Source organism: Dipodomys spectabilis, unplaced genomic scaffold (assembly GCF_019054845.1).
Source record: "Dipodomys spectabilis isolate Male_0828 unplaced genomic scaffold, ASM1905484v1 ptg000145l, whole genome shotgun sequence".
Taxonomy (NCBI): Eukaryota; Metazoa; Chordata; class Mammalia; order Rodentia; family Heteromyidae; genus Dipodomys; species Dipodomys spectabilis.
In genome coordinates this window covers 5037896-5056216 of record NW_024870822.1, presented here as the reverse complement: position 1 = coordinate 5056216, position 18321 = coordinate 5037896, and the positions used below count along the sequence as shown (strand labels likewise).

Below are 18321 nucleotides of genomic sequence, written 5' to 3'. Positions count from 1 at the left end.
TTAGGTAGTTCAAAATTAGTTTGAATAAGTAGCATGCTTATAATTATGCCATTCTTTTTCATTAATAAGTTAAAAAATGAATAAGGAAAAAATTATTTTTCTTGTCCTAAATTTTAGGAGGATATGATGGTTACCGCCCTTCATTCTCTAACACTCCAAACAGTGGTTACACACAGTCTCAGTTCAGTGCTCCCCGAGACTACTCTGGCTACCAGCGGGTAGGTAAATACGGTGTGGGATTTAATAACTAAGGAATTTGGGGGGGGGGTAGTTATTTGATATCTGAAGCATTTTGTTATAGAAAAAAAGATGGCCTTCTGCTTTTCTTTTCACTTCATCTAGAAAAGTCACTTCATAAAAGTCTGTTTAAAGAAAAGGAATCTTCAAGAGGCCTATGTCAGTATAATAGAAATATAGTACTTACACAATAGCTTTTAGCTATGATAGTATTTTGTAAATATTAGACTGTAAAACTGAAAGGTAGATGGGCAAGCATTTTTTAAATGACACTTTCTGATTGATACTGTTTATTTATATTCTTGTAAATAAAATATGCATATGAAAAATTTAGTTTTTCTTAATACTAACTAGCTTGTCTTTTAGGATGGATATCAGCAGAATTTCAAGCGAGGCTCTGGGCAGAGTGGACCACGGGGAGCCCCACGAGGTAATATTTTGTGGTGGTGATCCTAGCTCCTAAGTGGAGCTTCTGTTCTGGCCTTGGAAGAGCTGTTCATAGTCTGCATGTAGGTTACATGTTAGGAATATGTTGATCTTTTTCAGACTTGTTGCTAGGGATTAAATGAAATGCTGTTTCTAAAACTTAATCTTGAATCCAAATTTTAATTTTTGAACGACTTTCCCTGTTAATATACAAACTGTCTTAAGAACAAGAACATTTTCTCTTCCTCAGAAAAAGTGTTTTTCCAACTGGAAATTATTTTTTCAGGTCCTAACACCTGCTAAATGTTTTTAGGAAGTACTTATTGAAACATTTTTGTAAGACATTTTTGGAGTGAGAGTAAACATTTATATAAATTTATTATCTTTTCATTTTTGAAACATGCATATTGCATATTATATTTTAGGACCAGAAACCCTTTAATGGCCAGATAAGCCATAATTTCATATAGAGAACCATTTAGAAGTAGTAGAACTAATGAAAATCTGAATACATTTTGGAACACCATTAGTGATCTTTAAGTACCAAATTATTTTTGATTGTCAAGTAACATCCCCAATTCTTACTAACTTGTTTGACTATACTTAAATATTGCAAGATGAGTTGTTTTGTTTTGTTATTAGAGAAAAATCACTTCCTATTTGGGCAAGAAGTTAACCTGTTTAACAGTTATAAAGCTAGCATTTCATGTAATCTAAAGTTCTAAATGGTTCTCTGATTGGAAGGTTAAAAAATAGGTTTTATCTAGTTTTTGGCCATAACATGTATAAAATGTATATTAAGGACAAATTAAAAAGTACTTTGAGTGCTAGTAGTAATTGGCCAGCAAAAGGTGTGTTTTTTTCCACATGGATCACTTGGGAATTACTGACTTGAAGTATCAGAGGTCTTTGCATGTGAATGTGGGTTATGTTCTTTCCCACCTTGTAGCATATTCTATGAAAATTGAGTTAACTGATAGCTAAAAATCTGTTTTAACAGCATGTAAAAAACAATTTGTGTTATAAGTCATTATACAATTTTGAATGTTATGTAGTTTCTTTTTAACAGTTTAGGTAATAAGGTCTGTTTTCCTTCTGGTGCTTTTATTAATTTTGATAGTATGATGTTAATACTGAAATGTAAGCTAGAGTGTACATTAGAATGTAAGCTCCATGAGAGCAGGTAACTTGTCTGTCTTTACTGCTGTATCTATTCCCAACGCCTGATGACAGTGCCTAGCACATAGTAGGCACTCAATAAATACTTGTTGAATGAATGAGTACTGGTGGAATACTCCATTAGCTCTACTCTTTTTTTAGCTAGAGAACTTGAGCAAATATGCGCATGACAACTTCCAGGACAGGTGAAACTTGAACACTGAAGAATTGACCTCTTAAACCTAATAATGTGGTGACAAGCTGCCTACATGCTTCTTGACTTCAGATGAAAATCTGCTTGAAGGCAAAACAAATAATATTTGAAAGAAAAATCAAATGCCATTTTTGTCTTCTAGGTCGTGGAGGGCCCCCAAGACCCAACAGAGGGATGCCGCAAATGAACACTCAGCAAGTGAATTAATCTGATTCACAGGATTATGTTTAATCGCCAAAAACACACTGGCCAGTGTACCATAACATGTTACCAGAAGAGTTATTATCTATTTGTTCTCCCTTTCAGGAAACTTATTGTAAAGGGACTGTTTTCATCCCATAAAGACAGGACTACAATTGTCAGCTTTATATTACCTGGATATGGAAGGAAACTATTTTTACTCTGCATGTTCTGTCCTAAGCGTCATCTTGAGCCTTGCACATGATATTCAGATTCCTCACCCTTGCTTAGGAGTAAAACAGTATACTTTAGGGGATAATAATATCTCCATAGTTATTTGAAGTGGCTTGAAAAAGAGTAACTTTGGCTTTTGACATTGGGTAAAATATACAAATTAGCCCCAGAGTTATTCAGTGGTAATTGAAAAAACTAGGACATTTTCCTTGAAAGGAAGATGGAGGGAGTGGAGTGTGGTTTGGCAGAAGAACTGCATTTCACAGTATTTCCATTTAAATTGGAGCACAGAATGTTTAGATGCATACCAAATTATGCATGGGTCCTTAATCACACATGTAAGGCTGGCTATTAGCTTTGACACAGCACTGTTCATCTGGCCAAACGACTGTGATTAAAAACACATGTAAGTTGCTTAACAGCTGATACTATATAAAACAGCCAGAATGTAAATTAGGCTTTGATTGGCACCTTTTGAAAAATATGCAACAAATAATGGGATATAATCTGGACAGGCTGCTTATATATTTAATGTGAAGTATTTAGATACCTTTTGAACTATTAACAGTTTCTTTGAGACTTTCATAAGGATTGGTACTATATATACATATATATCTATATAGATATGTCTATCTGTATAGATCATTCCTTATGATGTGTATCGTCATCACTAATCCTTGAATCTTTGTTGTATTGTCACCTAAATTGGTTCAGGTACTGATGAAAATCTTTAATGGATAATCATAACACCTTTTGGTCACATTTTTTTTCCTGCAGCTTGAGAGTTCTTTAAAGAAAAAGATAAAAATGCCTGCTGCTACCACCCATTTAAATTGCTATCTTTTGAAAAGCACCAGTATGTGTTTTAGATTGATTTCCCTGTTTTAGGGAAATGACAGTCAATAACTTCAGTTCTCATGGTAATAAAACAAATAAAACGTGTTTATAAAAGTTGTATTTTGAAACACTGGAGTTCAACAGCTAGCAGCTTGTGTGATTCACCCCACTTATTGCTAGTGTCACAAATTTTAATGGTTATCTCCAGCAGCTGTATTATACACACTTTTGTCTAATTGAACTTTAATTGAATTCTCCTTGTCTCATGGAGGCATTTATGTGAGAGTGGTAATTCTTACTCTTAGATGCATAGGGAGAGTCTTGAGTTTGATAGAGATGGAGAGTTTAGTAGTGGCTTAGTCATACGTACTGTGTTGGAATTTGTGCTAGCAGTTTGAGCACTAGATCTGTGTGCCTAAGAACTTAATGCTGCTTGTTATTTCGTTCCACTTTGACTTTATGGAGAATTACGCCCACCTATTAAGCAAAGGCTACTAAGTTAATGGTATTTTCTGTGCAGAAATTAAATTTTATTTTTAGCCTTTAGCTAAGGAATTTTTCCAATAGGAATTCAATTCCTTAAAAACAAAACAGTTATTCTCAAACATTCATCATTAGAGAACTGGAGGTTTTTTTATTTTTATTTTTGCTGGTTTTGTAACCTAAAATGGATAGGCTGTTGAACATTCCACATTCAAAAGTTTTGTAGGGTGGTGGGTAATGGGGGAATCTTCGATGTTTATTTTAAAATAAATAAAAGTAAGTTCTTGACTTTTCATGTGTGGTTGTGGTACATCATATTGGAAGGGTTATCTGTTTACTTTTGCAAATGAGTATTTCTCTTGCTAGCACCTCACCTTGCGTGCTTTATATGACATCTACCTGGGATGTACCACAACCATATGTTAGCTGTATTTTATTTTAGGTGGGTAAAATATTAACAGTTCATTGGCTAATTCCTAAAATGTTCAATCTTACATAAAACTAAATTTGCTGTCTAGAATATTCTTGTCATTTGAAAATCAAAAAGTGAGTTTCATCCGTATTTAGTACTCAGAGATAGGATAGAGGAAAATACCTTCTGCAGTTCAAATTTCTGTGCATTAGTACAGATGTGAATGTCTGAAGTGTTCAGTTTTGTTTCTAAAGTTTTTTCAAAACATCCAAGGAGAAAGGGGCTTTCTGTCATGACAACTTAAATGTAAACCTTTTATTTATTAGCATTTCAGACCATATTTCTGAAACAAATGCTGCATTGATTGGGCAGAGAACTTTTTTTGAAGTTCCATTATGATTTGAATCTTAGCATTCAGTATACTCTGTATGTAAATGCTTGTCTTAGTTACAAAGACTATTGGGTCAAATGCATATTTTTAGGAGAATTGCAATGAAATGGTTGTCACAAATTTGTCTTGGTATAGAAAGCCTACATATAAAATACTTCTGCATTTACACAATTTCCAGTCATCTCACTGAATACTGAAACTTGTTTTTAAAAGTTTTAGTAAAGGTTGAAGTTATCAATTACCTTGATTAGGGGTACTTTCACTTCTACGTCCTAAATACTCCCCAAAAATATAGAAGTGTTTTTCCCTCCTTAATCAGTGTGTCTTGATGTTAGAACAAATGCCCTTTCAATATTTTAAGTCAATTAACTTAATAGTTGTTTCCTTATATATACAACTATAGTTGGGAGACTCCATTTGAAATAGAAATGAGACTATGTGCAGAAGGTAGTGGAAGCAGCTTTTTAACATGTCATAGGCAATTGATTTTGTTCCATTGTAATTATAGTGATTTAGCTAATGAAGGAAAATTGGATGCACGTAAGCACTGAGCTCATACCCTTCCCCTTTTGTTTTTACTTTTTTAGGTTTTAATTTTTATTTTTGTTGGACATGGGGCTTGAACTCTGGGCCTTGGTGGTGTCCCTGAGTTTTTGTGCTCCAGGTGAGCGCTCTACCACTTTGAACCACAGCACTAGTTCCGATTTTCTGGTGGTTAATTGGAGATAGATAAGCATCTCAGACTTTCCTACCTGTGCTGGGTTGGAACTTCAGTCCTCAGATCTCAGCTTCCTGAGTACTAGGATTACAGGCAGGAACCATCCATTCTGATTTTTAAGCTCTTGAATCTGCACCTCACTGAGTTTGTTTTAGACATTTAATTTTGTTGACTGAGGCACACTTCAAATCATTGTCCTCAAACTTGAGTTACCCTTTTATGGAATTAGTGATGAGACAAAAAGTAGAAAAATGTAGTTTTATTTCTATTCTTTTTCCCATTTTAAATTCTATATAGGTTATGAAAAAGACAAGTGAATGTTTTAACAATTCCATAATAGGAAAACTTTTAATTGTATTTGAGCAAACTCACCTTTAGTTTCACATACATACTTTACTGAGGAAATGCTCTTCTCCCTCCTCCCACTTCCTTGCTGGTACTGGAGTTTTAATTCAGGGCCTTTCACTCTCAGCTTAGCTTTTATGTTCTAGGCTGGTGCTCTACCACTTGAGCCACACTTCCATTTCCAAAGAAATGTTCTGAGAGAGAGAGAAACCTGGTGGTGCTTTCATCTTCTGAGAATCCTAGACTACTGACTTCTGTCTGTTTCTACTATTACGAATACCCTACTTCAAACATTTCTGAAATCTAGTTTCATGTAGTATCTTGGATCCTACAGTGCAGACTGTGAGAGACTAGCAGTTTGTCCCTGAACTCTTCAAGGCAGTAATTTAGTGTATTATTTAGTATGCATTTTCCTTTTTTTTTTTTTTTTGCCCCAGTTCTGGGGCTTACACTCAGCCTGGGCACTTCCTGAGATTTTTTTTTTCTCTACCACTTGAACCACAGCCCACGTCTGGCCTTTGAGAAGTTTATTGGAGTCTCACAGACTTTGCTTCCTGGGCTAGCTTCCAACTTTTATCCTCACATTTCAGCTTCCTGAGTTTCTGTGATTACACGCATGAGCCAACTGCCCTTGGCATTAAGGATATTCTTATTTGTATTAGCTTTCTGTAAATGCTGCATTTCAACTAGACTTGACTACTTGAGCTAAGGCTTCATTCAACATAACTATCTTGTGAAATGCTGGCCATTCCATGATGAGAAACCACCATGGTTTCTGCTTCAGTTGAGCTGTTTGTAGTCAGTGTGATGACCCCAAAGTAGTAAATGGCAGTGAAGGCACATGGTTGATGATACAAGACTATATCCTATTAATGTCAGGAAAGACTAGTTGAAGTGTAACCTACATGAATAACTTGGAGGAAAGTTTATTTTGAGCCAACCTCTACTGACTAAAGGCTGGTTGAAGTGCAAAGAATATTAGTGGTTAAGAGGCTTGAGAAAGGGATAGGAGGCAATATGAACAATTTCATAGTTAAATTTCATGTTCAGTTTTGGAAACAGTTTTTAAGCTGTATGAACATGGAGATGGGGTTAGTGGGTCACTTAGTAAAATTGGTATTTTACAAAACAATGGCTGGGTTCTGGTGGCCCAAGCCTGTAATCCTAGCTACTTAGGAGGCTGAGATCTGAGGATTGTGGGTCCAAGCCAGCCCAGGTAGGGACGACTCATCTCCAATTAACTACTAAAAAGCTTTGGCTCAGGTGGTAGGTAGACTGTTAAGTCTCAGGGATAGGGCCCAGGGCCTTTAGATCAAGACTAAGGGCTGGCATAAAAAGATACTTTCTGCAAGTGTTTAAAGCAAAGGTATTTTATTAAAGTAGCTTCCTGTTTGTGAAAGTTGCCAATTAAAATGTGGGATGGTAATGATGGATTCTACAGATTTTTTTTTTTTTTTAATCTCGTTGGCCTGTTCATTATCCTGTCCTGGTTCCTGGAAGCATGCTTTTCTGGCTGGATCTGTACTCATAATTTTCCCCAAATTATCCAATCCCTTGATTTAAAATAAGATCAGTATTATAGTTTCTCCGTGTTTTAAGCCCCAAAACACAAAATTTCAAACAACTAAACATGTAGGTTTTGACTGTCTCAAATGCTGAAACTTGACCTTAATTACCTTGTTTGGAACCATCATCTCATTGCCCAGGGAAGTAGATTTATTACCACTATATTTGATTTCTTTTAGAACTATGTAATTCCTGAGCTATTCTGACACTTGTGACCACCACTATCACCATTCTAAAACAGTAACTAATAGTTGCACTCGCGTGTCCCAGAGCATATTTTAAGTAGTAGTCAGATTCAGTAGAGGGCACATTGGAATTTGTCATTTATTTGTTGCCCAACCTCCAGTTTTCTGTCACAACTAAAATTCTGTGGTTGACATTGCATAACAGTCTACAATCTGCTCGTTATCACTCAAATACTCTTCAAGGTTTATTGTACATTTAGCCTTGTGTTCCATCCAGTGTTGGCTAATTCAGAGGATTTTCCTGCCCATCTCTGAAATAGTACTCGGGTACCTTATTTTTAATAGCATAGAGTTTTGAGCTTCAAAAATCTCTTGAGGGACAAGACCATGTTAATGTCTAGCCTTCCTGAACGGAATAGTGTGTAGCATATTGACATTTTGCTAAAAGAATAAACAAATGGTGAGTACTGAACTGGTTTATCTATATGGACAAGTAATTTCAAAGGTAAGAAACGTATTTTGTTCAGAACATTTAATTTTGTGGTACTCAAGAAGTACCTCAAGTAGTTGGATGTGCTTCTGGAAGGTGATCCACCCTCCCCAGCAGGAAAATAAACCGGTAGTGGTTTCCTTTGGGCAGAGGATTGGTAACTGGGACGAACTTCAGCACTCAGATAACATCCTAAGAGGGACTTGCAAATGAGCACAATCACACAATTAGTGTGTGGAACGGCTACCGGAGTCCTGTTAGGTCTGTGGCTGGAGAGTCATGCGCGATGAATAAGTCAATACGCTCACATTAAAAGGGTCAAAAAAGCAGTCTTCTCCTACTCCACCCAGCAGTGAAAGCCCAGACGTGCTTGCGCTGGCCTGTTGGGGCTGTCTGCTGCTAGCCTTAGAACTGTGGTGGTTACTGAGGTACTGAGGCTGACACACTTGCCCAGGAAACAATGACTTGGGAGGCCACGTGGCACCGCCAAAAGCCCGCGGGGATACGCGCAGCTGCGGTAGACGCCCGTCTAGGCCATTCGGCTTCCGTCGCTGACGTCATCACACAGGGACAGCGCCCTGGAAGGTCCCACGGCGTGCTCGCCGAGCTCTTAGTGCGCGTGCGTGTCCGTTGCCTATCAGCGCCGGGGCGGAAGCCGCTCAACCCCGGGAGCGAGGCGGCCTCCGACAACTAGGAGTCAGGCATTCGCTCGGGCAGTCCGCGGCGCCCTCCAGCTCTGGAAGGCGGTAGTCCACGTGCTTCCGTCTAGCCGCCAGCTGAAGCCCACCGGCCCGGGCAGCAGGTACGGGTGGCGGGAGGGCTGGGGACGCGTGCGGAGGTGGGCGTCGGCTTCCCCCCGGGACCGGAGCAGGCCGGCCCGGGCCGCTGGCCTCCCCCCTCGCCTGTTCCTCGTAGCCGAACCTCCTTCCGCTCGCTGCTGCTCGGGACGTGCGTTCCGGGCGCTGCGTTAAGCCGGCGACGCGGTGCGGGCCGGGCGGCCGGGCCCCTGCCCTGCGGGCCCTCGACCTGAGCGGAGGTGGGCCGCGAGTGGTGACAGCAGGGGCCTTGCGCGGGGCTCGCCCGCAGTGCCCCGCTGCGACACTGAGCTTCCAGCCCGCAGACCGTTCCGGACTCAACTGCCCCCGCCCTTCGCGGACACTTCACGTACTCCCTTGTGCTGCGTATTCCAGTAACTACTGGAGCTTATTTAGTTTGACAGCACACCCAACGATGCCTGGCACGCACGTGCTCTGCGAACATAGACACATGATTGGATTAAAAACAAGCGTGTTAGACGGGCGCCCGTGGCTCACGCCAATAATCCTTGCTATTCAGGAGGCTGAGATCTGAGGGGTTGCGGTTCGAAGCCAGCCCAGGAAGACAAATCTGAGAGACTCATCTCCAATTAAGCACTTTAGCTCGAAGTGGAGCTGTGGCTCAAGTAGTTAAGCATTATCCTTGAGCCAAAGAAGCTCAAGGACAGCACCCAGGCCCTGAGTTCAGCCTCCTGTACTGACACATATACACAGAAAAAGAGCATATTTCCTTTCACCTCCTTTAATCTGTCTCTCAAGTTCACATCCATCTCAGACCATCAGATCCCTTACTGTAGCTATTATTTTTACATTTAATTTTTACCCATTTGTAGCTCTTCATCTTCAATTCCTTCTTCAGGAAGAATGAAGGCTTGAAATGAAGGTGGTTGTTTGGTATTTCTTGTAAGACTCCTAACACTAAGTACAACAGAAAGTCCCAAATAGTAACTGATACTTATTTTTTTAAATTTATTCCTTTTAAGTTGTTGTTTAAAGGGCTTTCATTTCCACAAGTCAGATTATGAGTGCAATTCATCTTGATTAATTTCATCCTTCCATAGTTCTGGCTCCCCATTTTACCCTCCTCTCAAGTTACATGGTGGTGTTTGATTTTTGTGGGTTCTTTATGTGTCTAGCCACATAGACCTACAAGCTGAGGTATTTAGCAAAGGGGAAGAAACTCAAGCTTTGGAGTCACTTAAATTTAAGTGTGAATCCTGTCTCTGTCACTTTTCTGCTTTAGGATATTTGAATTCTTCATACTACTTGCCCCTGATAAACAGGGAGGTGTTGATTGTGATAAGTCTTTATAGTAAAATGTACTAATACAGTATCCATGCTAGGATTGGGAGGTTTTAATTAAGGTTCAGATAATGAACTTCAGAATGCAGAGGGCTAGAGTTTCTAAGTAGCATACCTGGTTATTTTTACAACATAATATCATGGGTATTTTTGTTGTTGTTTTTTTTTTGTGTGTGTGTATAATTGCAGCAAACTTTTGGTGGGGGAAGACAGTACTGGAGATTGAACACAGGGCCTTTTACATGCTGGGCTACCACTGGGCTACATTTCAAATTCATATAATAATTTTAGAGGTCTCTTTGCACAAAGGCTTCCGTATGGTTTCCTGTCACTCTAGGAAATGCTTCATCATAGAAGTAACGTAATTTTTTTCCCTCAGATTGTATTAGTATGATAGGACTTTCAAATAAAACTAAAAGGCAAATGATCCACTGGTTGTAATTTCAGCTACTCAGGAGACAGAATCAGGAGGCTTAGGATCCAAGGAGAGTCTAGGCAAAAAGTTAGGGAGACCCCATCTCAACATATGCATGGTGGTATATTCCTGTAATTTCAGCAGTTTGGGAAGTGTAGGTAGGAGGATGATGATCAGAGTCTAGCCTGGACAACCTGTATGATCCTATCTAAAAAATAAGTAAAAAAGAGCTGGGAGGCATGACTCAAGTGGTAGGCAGTTTTTAGTGAGTGCAAGGCCCTGATTTCAGAACTTAGTTCCATGCTTTCCCCACAAAATGATAAAGAATTAATTACCATTCACAAGCAAATATATCTTGTTCTGGTGTCTGTCTTGCTATGCTAGCCTCCCATAAGCAATTATATTCATAGCTCTTTTTTTTCTTTTGTAGTTGTATTGTGATGGAATCCAGAGCCTTTGTATGCTAGGCAAACACTCTACTACTTAACTGTGCTCCCACACCTTTTTAGATCCATATTGGTAGTTTGGGAAAATGCTCTAGAAATAGGTATATATTATATATTTTCTTTCTTTTTTTGGCAGTAAGAGATTTGAAATCAGGGCTTGGCTTGCCTGGCTGGTGCTCTACCATGTGAGCCACACTTATAGCCTAGCTTTTTGCTGCTTACTTTGTGGATGGAATTTTCTGCCCTAGCTAGTTAGAACTGTGCTCTTCAGGATTTCAGCCTCATAAGTAGCTAGGATTAAAGGCATGAACCCCCGTACCTGGGCTGTTGTACCTTTTTAAACTTTTCAGTCTAATTTTTCTTAAACTCCTTGACAGATGTACTTCTTTGCCAAGTTCCCATCTAAACCTGTTACCTGATTTCAAAACTAGCTGATGTTGCTGGGTTCAGTTGTTCATACCTGCAATCCAGCTATTTGGCAGACAGAGATTGGGAGGGTCATGGTTTGAAACCAGTCCAGGCAAACAGTTCAGAAGACCTCCATCTCAATCAGTAAGCTTGGTGCAGTGGCTCATGTGTCTCATGCCAAGTATGCTGAAAGCATGAATAGGAAGATGGAGATCTGGGCTGGCCTGGCATAAACATAGCTCAACCAAAAGGACTGGGGCACATTTATGTGGTAGGGCACCTAACAAGCTGAGGCCCTGGGTTGAAACCCTGGTCCACTGAAAACAAAGGGGCTGATGTTTTCCTTATGAAGCTGTGTGAGGGCAAAAATAATAGTTATAAATGTGCCTAGCACATTTCCTGTCCAGTAAGAGGCAGCTACCTAGTACTACTTCCCCAGAATCAGTGCTTGGTCCAGATACCTTCCTTTCTTTTCTTTCTCTCTTTCTTTTCTTTCTCTCTCTTTTTTTTCTTTCTTTCTCTCTTTTTTTCTTTCTTTCTCTTCCTTTCTTTCCTTTTCCTTTCTCTCTCTTTCCCTCTCTCTTTCTTTCTTTTCTTTTTTTTCTTTTTGCTAGTCCTGGGGCCTGAATTTAGGGCCTAGGCACTGTCCCTGAGCTTCTTTTGCTCAAGGCTAGCACTCTACCATTTGAGAGCCACAGCACTACTTCTGTTTATGTTATACTCAGGAACCAAACTCAGGGCTTCATGCATGCTAGGCATGCACTCTACTACTAAACCATATTCCTAGCCCCCTTTCTTTTCTTTTTTTTTTAGTGATTTTCACCATGCATCGGAAGAAGGTGGATAACCGGATCCGGATTCTTATTGAGAATGGGGTAGCTGAGCGGCAAAGATCTCTCTTTGTTGTAGTTGGGGATCGAGGAAAAGATCAGGTAAGACCCCATAAATATTTCCTGAATTATTTTGTGCCTGTCCCGAAAGTCAGCATGTTATCTCAAACCACTGTGTCTGTGTTGGGGGAGTTCAGCATAAAATGACTTTAAGATCCCTTGGGCTAGTTAGTTGCCTTATGGGAGTCTTTCTTCATTTCTTGAATGTTGAAAATTCCCTGTGTTTAGATTTAATAGAAGTCAAGCTAATACTATTTGTTTATTCATTTTGTGCCAATACTAGGGCTTGTTCAAGGCTTGGGCATTGTTTGTTAGCTTTTTCACTCAAGGCTGGTGTTCTACCACTTGTGTCACAGCTCTGCTTCTGGCTTTTTGGTGGTTAGTTGGAGATCAGAGTCTCATGGATTTTCATGCCAGGGCTGGTTTTGAACTGTAATCTTAGACCTCAGCCTCCTGAATAGCTAGGATTATAGGTGTGAGCTCCCAGTGCCTGGCTAAGCAAATATTATTTGAAGCCCAGAGTGCATCTTAGTTTCTACATCTGTCAAATGAGGTCTTGGGGTCTGGCAGTCATTAGAGATTTTTTTGGCCCTGTGTGTCTGTGATACTTTTCTTTGGCAGGTGGTGATTCTCCATCACATGTTGTCTAAAGCAACTGTGAAGGCCAGGCCGTCAGTGCTATGGTGTTACAAGAAAGAACTGGGATTTAGCAGGTAAGCATGGCCCATGAGTGTTCCATCTAACTTACAGTTTCTTGTTTTATTGTTAAATTCCAAGTAGTTGGGAGGTGTTAGTTATGGTATCTGGCAGATTTCCTTTGCTCACAGGCTCTATAATTTATTTTTTAATTCTATTTTTTTCTTTTGTTTTATGCTGGTACTAGGACTTGAACTCAGGTCCCTGTCTCTTGCTTGCCTTCTGCTACTTGTGCCACACTTCTACATCTGGATTTTTGCTAGTTAATTGGAGATAAGCATCTCAAGGACTTTCCTGCCTGGGCTTACTTCAAACCATGATCCTCAGATTTCACCTGGGTCGGAATTATTTTAATTAACGAAATTTGAGTTGGGCACAGTGGCTCACATGTTTAATCCAAGCTGTTTGGGAAGCAGAAATTGGATGGTCATGATTTGCGAGACTCCCATTTCAACCAGTAGATGGGCACAGTAGCTCGTGCCTGTTATTCTAGCTATAGGGAAGCACAGTGGAGGATACACACACATCTATCATCCCCACAACATACAGGAGCACATATAGGAGACTCTCTCAACACAGGCTGATCCCGAGCATAAAATGAGACCCAACCTTGAAGATAACCTGTGCAAGCTGGGCACTGATGGCCCCTGGTGTAATCTTAGCTGGTAAGGAGACTGAGATTTGAGGCTCACAGTTTGAGACCAGCTCAAGCAGGAAAGTTCATGGGACTCTTATCTTCATCACAAAAAGCCGGAAGTGGATTCTTGTCTCAAGTGTTAGAGTGTTAACCTTAAGTGAAAAAGCCAAGCAGGAATGCAAAGCCCTGAGTTTAAGCCTCAGTATCAGCACACACAAACATATGAACAAAAGAAAAATAAAAAGCCAAAATGACCTGCACAAAAGGATTGCAGGCATAGCTAAAGTGGCAGAATACTTGGTTCTACCAAAGCATGAGGACTTTCATGCTGAAAAGAAAATTGTGCCTAAAAGGAACCAGATTCTGAATAATCTGGCCTTAACCTAGTACTCAGGAAGCTGAATCTGAGCGGATTATGGTTCAAAGCCAGCCTGGGCAGGAAAGTCCGGGAGACTCTTATCTCCAATTAACCACCAGAAAACCTGAAAAAGTTCAGGGACAGTGTCCAGGCCCTGGGTTCAAGCTCCATGACCAACACAAAACAACCAACTGATTGTTTGTTGTATATACTCTTTTCTAATTAGCATGTAAACATTTTAAGTTTATATTTCCCAGTACCAAGGATTGAATCTGGGACTGTGTACTTGCCAAGCATGTGCTATACCTCTGAGCTGTACACTTAGTCCAAAGCATTTTTAGTACAGATTGAGAAGGCCTGACATGTGTTTTAGAATTTTGTTTTGATGGCTTCTGACTCAGTATTTTCCTTTGGTAAATGTGCCCACACTTTCCTGGGCAGATCTGCCTTTCAAACTTAACCTCATTTAGCTTTACTCTTAAAAATCTATACTGTGCCTCTTGTTCCTTTCCTACTCATACCTGTCAGTCCTCCTTGTAAGTCATGGACTTAAGGCTTAAGTTAGAAGGAAGAGTGGAGGTTCCTTTACTCAGTTGCCTTGTTCAGAGGAAGCCAGTTAGAGAGCTGTGGTAAAATTCTGATCAGCTATAAGCAACCTTTGTAGATATCATTCTCTCCACAAAGGACAGGTAAGTGGCATATGGGTGTCTCAGAGGAAGTAAGAGCTGCCTTTGAGGACAGGTTCCAGGGTAAGGAAATAGGTAAATTCATCTAGGAAACATGAATGTAGAGAGCTGTCAGTTCTTCTATCTTTTCCTAGGCTCTCGGGGTAACAGCATAGTGTAGTTGAAGCATTGACTTGACTAAGGCCTCCATTGTTTGGTTTCAGGCTTTGACTTTGGTCATGCTCCCATTACCTGTCTTTTAAAATGAAAAACCTGGTCAAGATTACAGAATAAAATAGCAGAGTAATTCACACACAGACTTAACAGCATCTCTCCCCACAGCCCATGTTAAGTACTCTCTTCCAATGCTTTTCACTTTCCTTCCCCTTTAAAGTGAAAGGTAACTCCACCACTCCCCTACTGCTCCAAACTACTGACTAGCTCTAGCTCTGAAGGTCTGAGAGGATAATTGTGAGCTTGTTCCCTTTCCTACCTCTCTCACTGCTGGTAACCGGCTCTCATGGGTTGGGCTGTTGTAGTCACCGGAAGAAAAGAATGCGACAGCTGCAGAAGAAAATAAAGAATGGGACCTTGAACATAAAGCAAGATGACCCCTTTGAACTCTTTGTAGCGGCCACGAACATTCGCTACTGCTACTACAATGAGACCCACAAGATCCTGGGCAATACCTTCGGCATGTGTGTCCTGCAGGTGAGGACAGGTACAGTAAGGAGAGAAAATTCACATGTAACCTCCCTTTTGCCCCAGACATGTACACCCTACCACCAACCATTATTAATGGAAGCCTCAGCCTCTTTCAGAGGAAACTGGATCACTTGCCTTTAGTTAAAAAAAAAAAAAAAAGAACCGTAAGCTGGGTACTGGTGGCTCATGCCTGTAATCCTAGCTACTCAGGAGGCTGTGATCTCAGGATCTCTGTTCAAAACCAGCCTAGGCAGAAAGTCTGAGACTCTTATCTCCAATAAACCGCCAGAAAACGGGAAGTGGTGCTGTGGCTCAAGTGGTAGAGCGCTTACCTTGAGCTGAAGAGCTCAGGGACAACACCCCAGGCCCAGAGTTTAAGCCCCATGACCAACCAAAAAAAAAGTCAATAAAATAAATAATGCTGTAGCACCAGAACTGACAGAGATGTGCTGTCACACGTAGTTCTGGGCAACTAGAGCGGTGGAACCATCACTGGGAGTGTGGACTGACCCTGGCTGGTGCACCTCTTGAAGACCCTTCACCCATGAACAGTGTGGCTGTTCAACCATCTGAGCTCAGCAGACTTGGGCATCCACTTGCATCTTCTCCTGAGCACCTGAGGAGACAAGTCTACCACCCCGTTTTGGCCCTTAAAGTCCCCCTACTTTCTCCTAAGTATAGCCTAGTGAATTTCTCCACTGATATGTATTCTGCCAGGCAACTTAATTGACGAGTTTTGTCCATTTTCTTTATTTTCACTTTTGATAGTCTTTGTTTTAATCATTGGGTTTTTAAAACCTGTGACTCCTTCCATACCCAAAAGATGGAGTTTATAAATTTACATATTTTTGTATATATTTATTCACCTACCATCAAGATTTTGTAAATTATGAAACATTACACAAAATATAAATTAAGAAAGGAGAAGGCAACTCAGTAACAGTGGATTGTGTGTGCACTGTGTTTTACATCCTACACTGGAGGCCGGAGAAGCATTTTGTCCCAGTCTCAGCCTTTGAGATCCTTTTGATTACTCGTGTGTTCTGCTTCCAGCCTTGACTGCTTGCTGGAGTGATGGCTCCTTTATGTGATGGCTCCCCCATGTGGTGCAGTTGAGCTTTGTCTCACTGCTTAAATCTAATAAGAGAAAATGAATGTAAGGTGTTTTTTGCAATTTGAGTGTTAATGAAGTTTAAAAGACTTGCTTTAAAATAGTGTTTAATAGAGATTGTTAGAAATGTTTTTATCATTAGGGTCTCCTTATATCCTGGGGCAGAGCTCTCTTCTGTGGTGCTCCTAAGTGAGGTATATGATTATGTTTATATGTTTCTTAGTGAGGGGTAGGAGGGATGGTCTTGGATTTGAACTTTGAAGTCTTTCCATGATCACCTTGATTAAGTGTCTCTAGGGGTGCCATTTGCATAGTATCAAATTCCTTATAAGGTCTTTCTCCTAGGATTTTGAAGCCTTAACTCCAAACTTGCTGGCCAGGACAGTAGAAACAGTAGAAGGTAGTGGGCTGGTTGTTATACTCCTACGGACCATGAACTCACTCAAGCAGTTGTACACAATGACAATGGTAAGGTCTAGTTTTTGTACTTAATCCTAGGTGGTTCAAATTGATCTGGTTTTGCTATAGTTTATTCTCTTTCTCCCTCTCTCATCTCTCTCTGAAGTGCTTCCTATCACTCTCACTTCCACTATGACTTACCACTTCAGAATGCTCAGCATATTCATGCCCCAAGGCCTTTGCACTTGCTTTCTCTCTGGAATGTTTCACACTCATAACTGCACAACTTGCATCCTTATTGCATTCAATATCTAATATCCCTTAGCATTGTGATCTTTCTTCACAATCGGTTTAGATTGTAGCTCAACCTCCTACTCCTTAACCCAGTTTATATTTTCTTCAAAGCATCTGGCAGGAAGTAGAGCTGTAGCTCAAGTGGTAGAGCACTAACCTTGAGCAAAAAAGCTAAGGAATAGTGCCTAGACCCTGAGTTCAAACCGTAGTACCAGTGCAAAAAACTAACAAATAACAAAACCCCCACAAAGATAGCACCTGCTTACTTGTTTGCTTGATTTCTATCTGTCCTGTACTAGTCTCTAAACTTCTTGGGAACAGAGACTCAGTCTTCCTTGCTGGTGTGTTCCTAGATCCTAGAAGAGAGCCTGGCATGGAGTAAGCCCTCATTAGACATTTATGGATGACTGAGTGACTTTTTGCCCTTATCAGTTTGTTTTATTCTTTCTCTTTGAGCAAGCATAAACTCAGAGAGGCCCTTCCTCACTAACTTCTGTTTTACTTGGAGCTCTTGCCCAAATGTGTATTCATTCATTTGTCTTTCTCTGTGAGAATATTCACCAGTGAAGAGCCAGGAAGTCTGGTGTACTAGCTGGCATGTGCATTTCACTGATGTGGGTGAAATGGGGACAGTGTCAACGAAACATGTTTAGTATTTAATCCAGTTCAGCACTGCAGATCGGGTGATGGGTTTTGTCTGATGATATCCCTTGGCCAGAGGCCTCACATTATTTCTCTTGATTTTCTAGGATGTGCATTCTAGGTATAGGACGGAGGCCCATCAGGATGTGGTGGGAAGGTTCAATGAAAGGTATGTCTGTCATAGGACATTCTCAGTTCCTGTAGTTTTGGGGAAGCCAGAGTAGGAGAAATAGTTTTAGTTTGGATCCAACTGAAAATTTTGCCTCTGTGTCCAGGGAGCTGGGGCAGGACTCCAGTACAGAGAGATCTTGACAGTGGCCACACCTGTGAGTTCAGAAATGAAAAGGGGTGGGAAGTTGGGCCAGGACACCTGGATTGTTTTACTGTGGCTCAGAGTAGCATGATGGACTTAACAAAGTCCTGTTTTCTCTTTTGCAAAGCTTTGATTCAGCAGTGGAGGGATTTTACCTCAATCAGTTTTCCCAAATGCATTCACAGGACTTTAGTCTTTGGTAGCTAGGATGACACAGGTGTGGATGACTATTCCTGGCTTTTGGCATGGGTCAGGGTGGGGGATTCAGTTGTGGGGCCTGGGTGCTGTCCTTGAACTCTTTTGCTCAAGGTTAGTGTTCTACCACTTTGAGCCATAGCTCCATTTCTGG

General features: G+C 40.6%; 2 protein-coding genes across 2 annotated transcripts in view; both read left to right on the top strand.

The window, feature by feature from the left end:
• Caprin1 (cell cycle associated protein 1) overlaps positions 1–4062 on the top strand; it is a 43763-nt gene extending 39701 nt beyond the window's left edge. Inside the window, exons 17-19 of the mRNA XM_042691714.1 lie at positions 118–218; positions 604–667; positions 2178–4062. Of these exons, the coding sequence (XP_042547648.1) occupies positions 118–218; positions 604–667; positions 2178–2242 (230 nt within the window). The 3' untranslated portion in view covers positions 2243–4062. The remainder of the gene's footprint in view (positions 1–117; positions 219–603; positions 668–2177) is intronic.
• Positions 4063–8517: 4455 nt separating this feature from the next.
• Nat10 (N-acetyltransferase 10) overlaps positions 8518–18321 on the top strand; it is a 35030-nt gene continuing 25226 nt past the window's right edge. The window contains exons 1-6 of the mRNA XM_042691353.1: positions 8518–8678; positions 12076–12194; positions 12774–12865; positions 15048–15219; positions 16670–16792; positions 17767–17828. Coding sequence (XP_042547287.1) covers positions 12087–12194; positions 12774–12865; positions 15048–15219; positions 16670–16792; positions 17767–17828 — 557 coding nt within the window. The 5' untranslated portion in view covers positions 8518–8678; positions 12076–12086. The remainder of the gene's footprint in view (positions 8679–12075; positions 12195–12773; positions 12866–15047; positions 15220–16669; positions 16793–17766; positions 17829–18321) is intronic.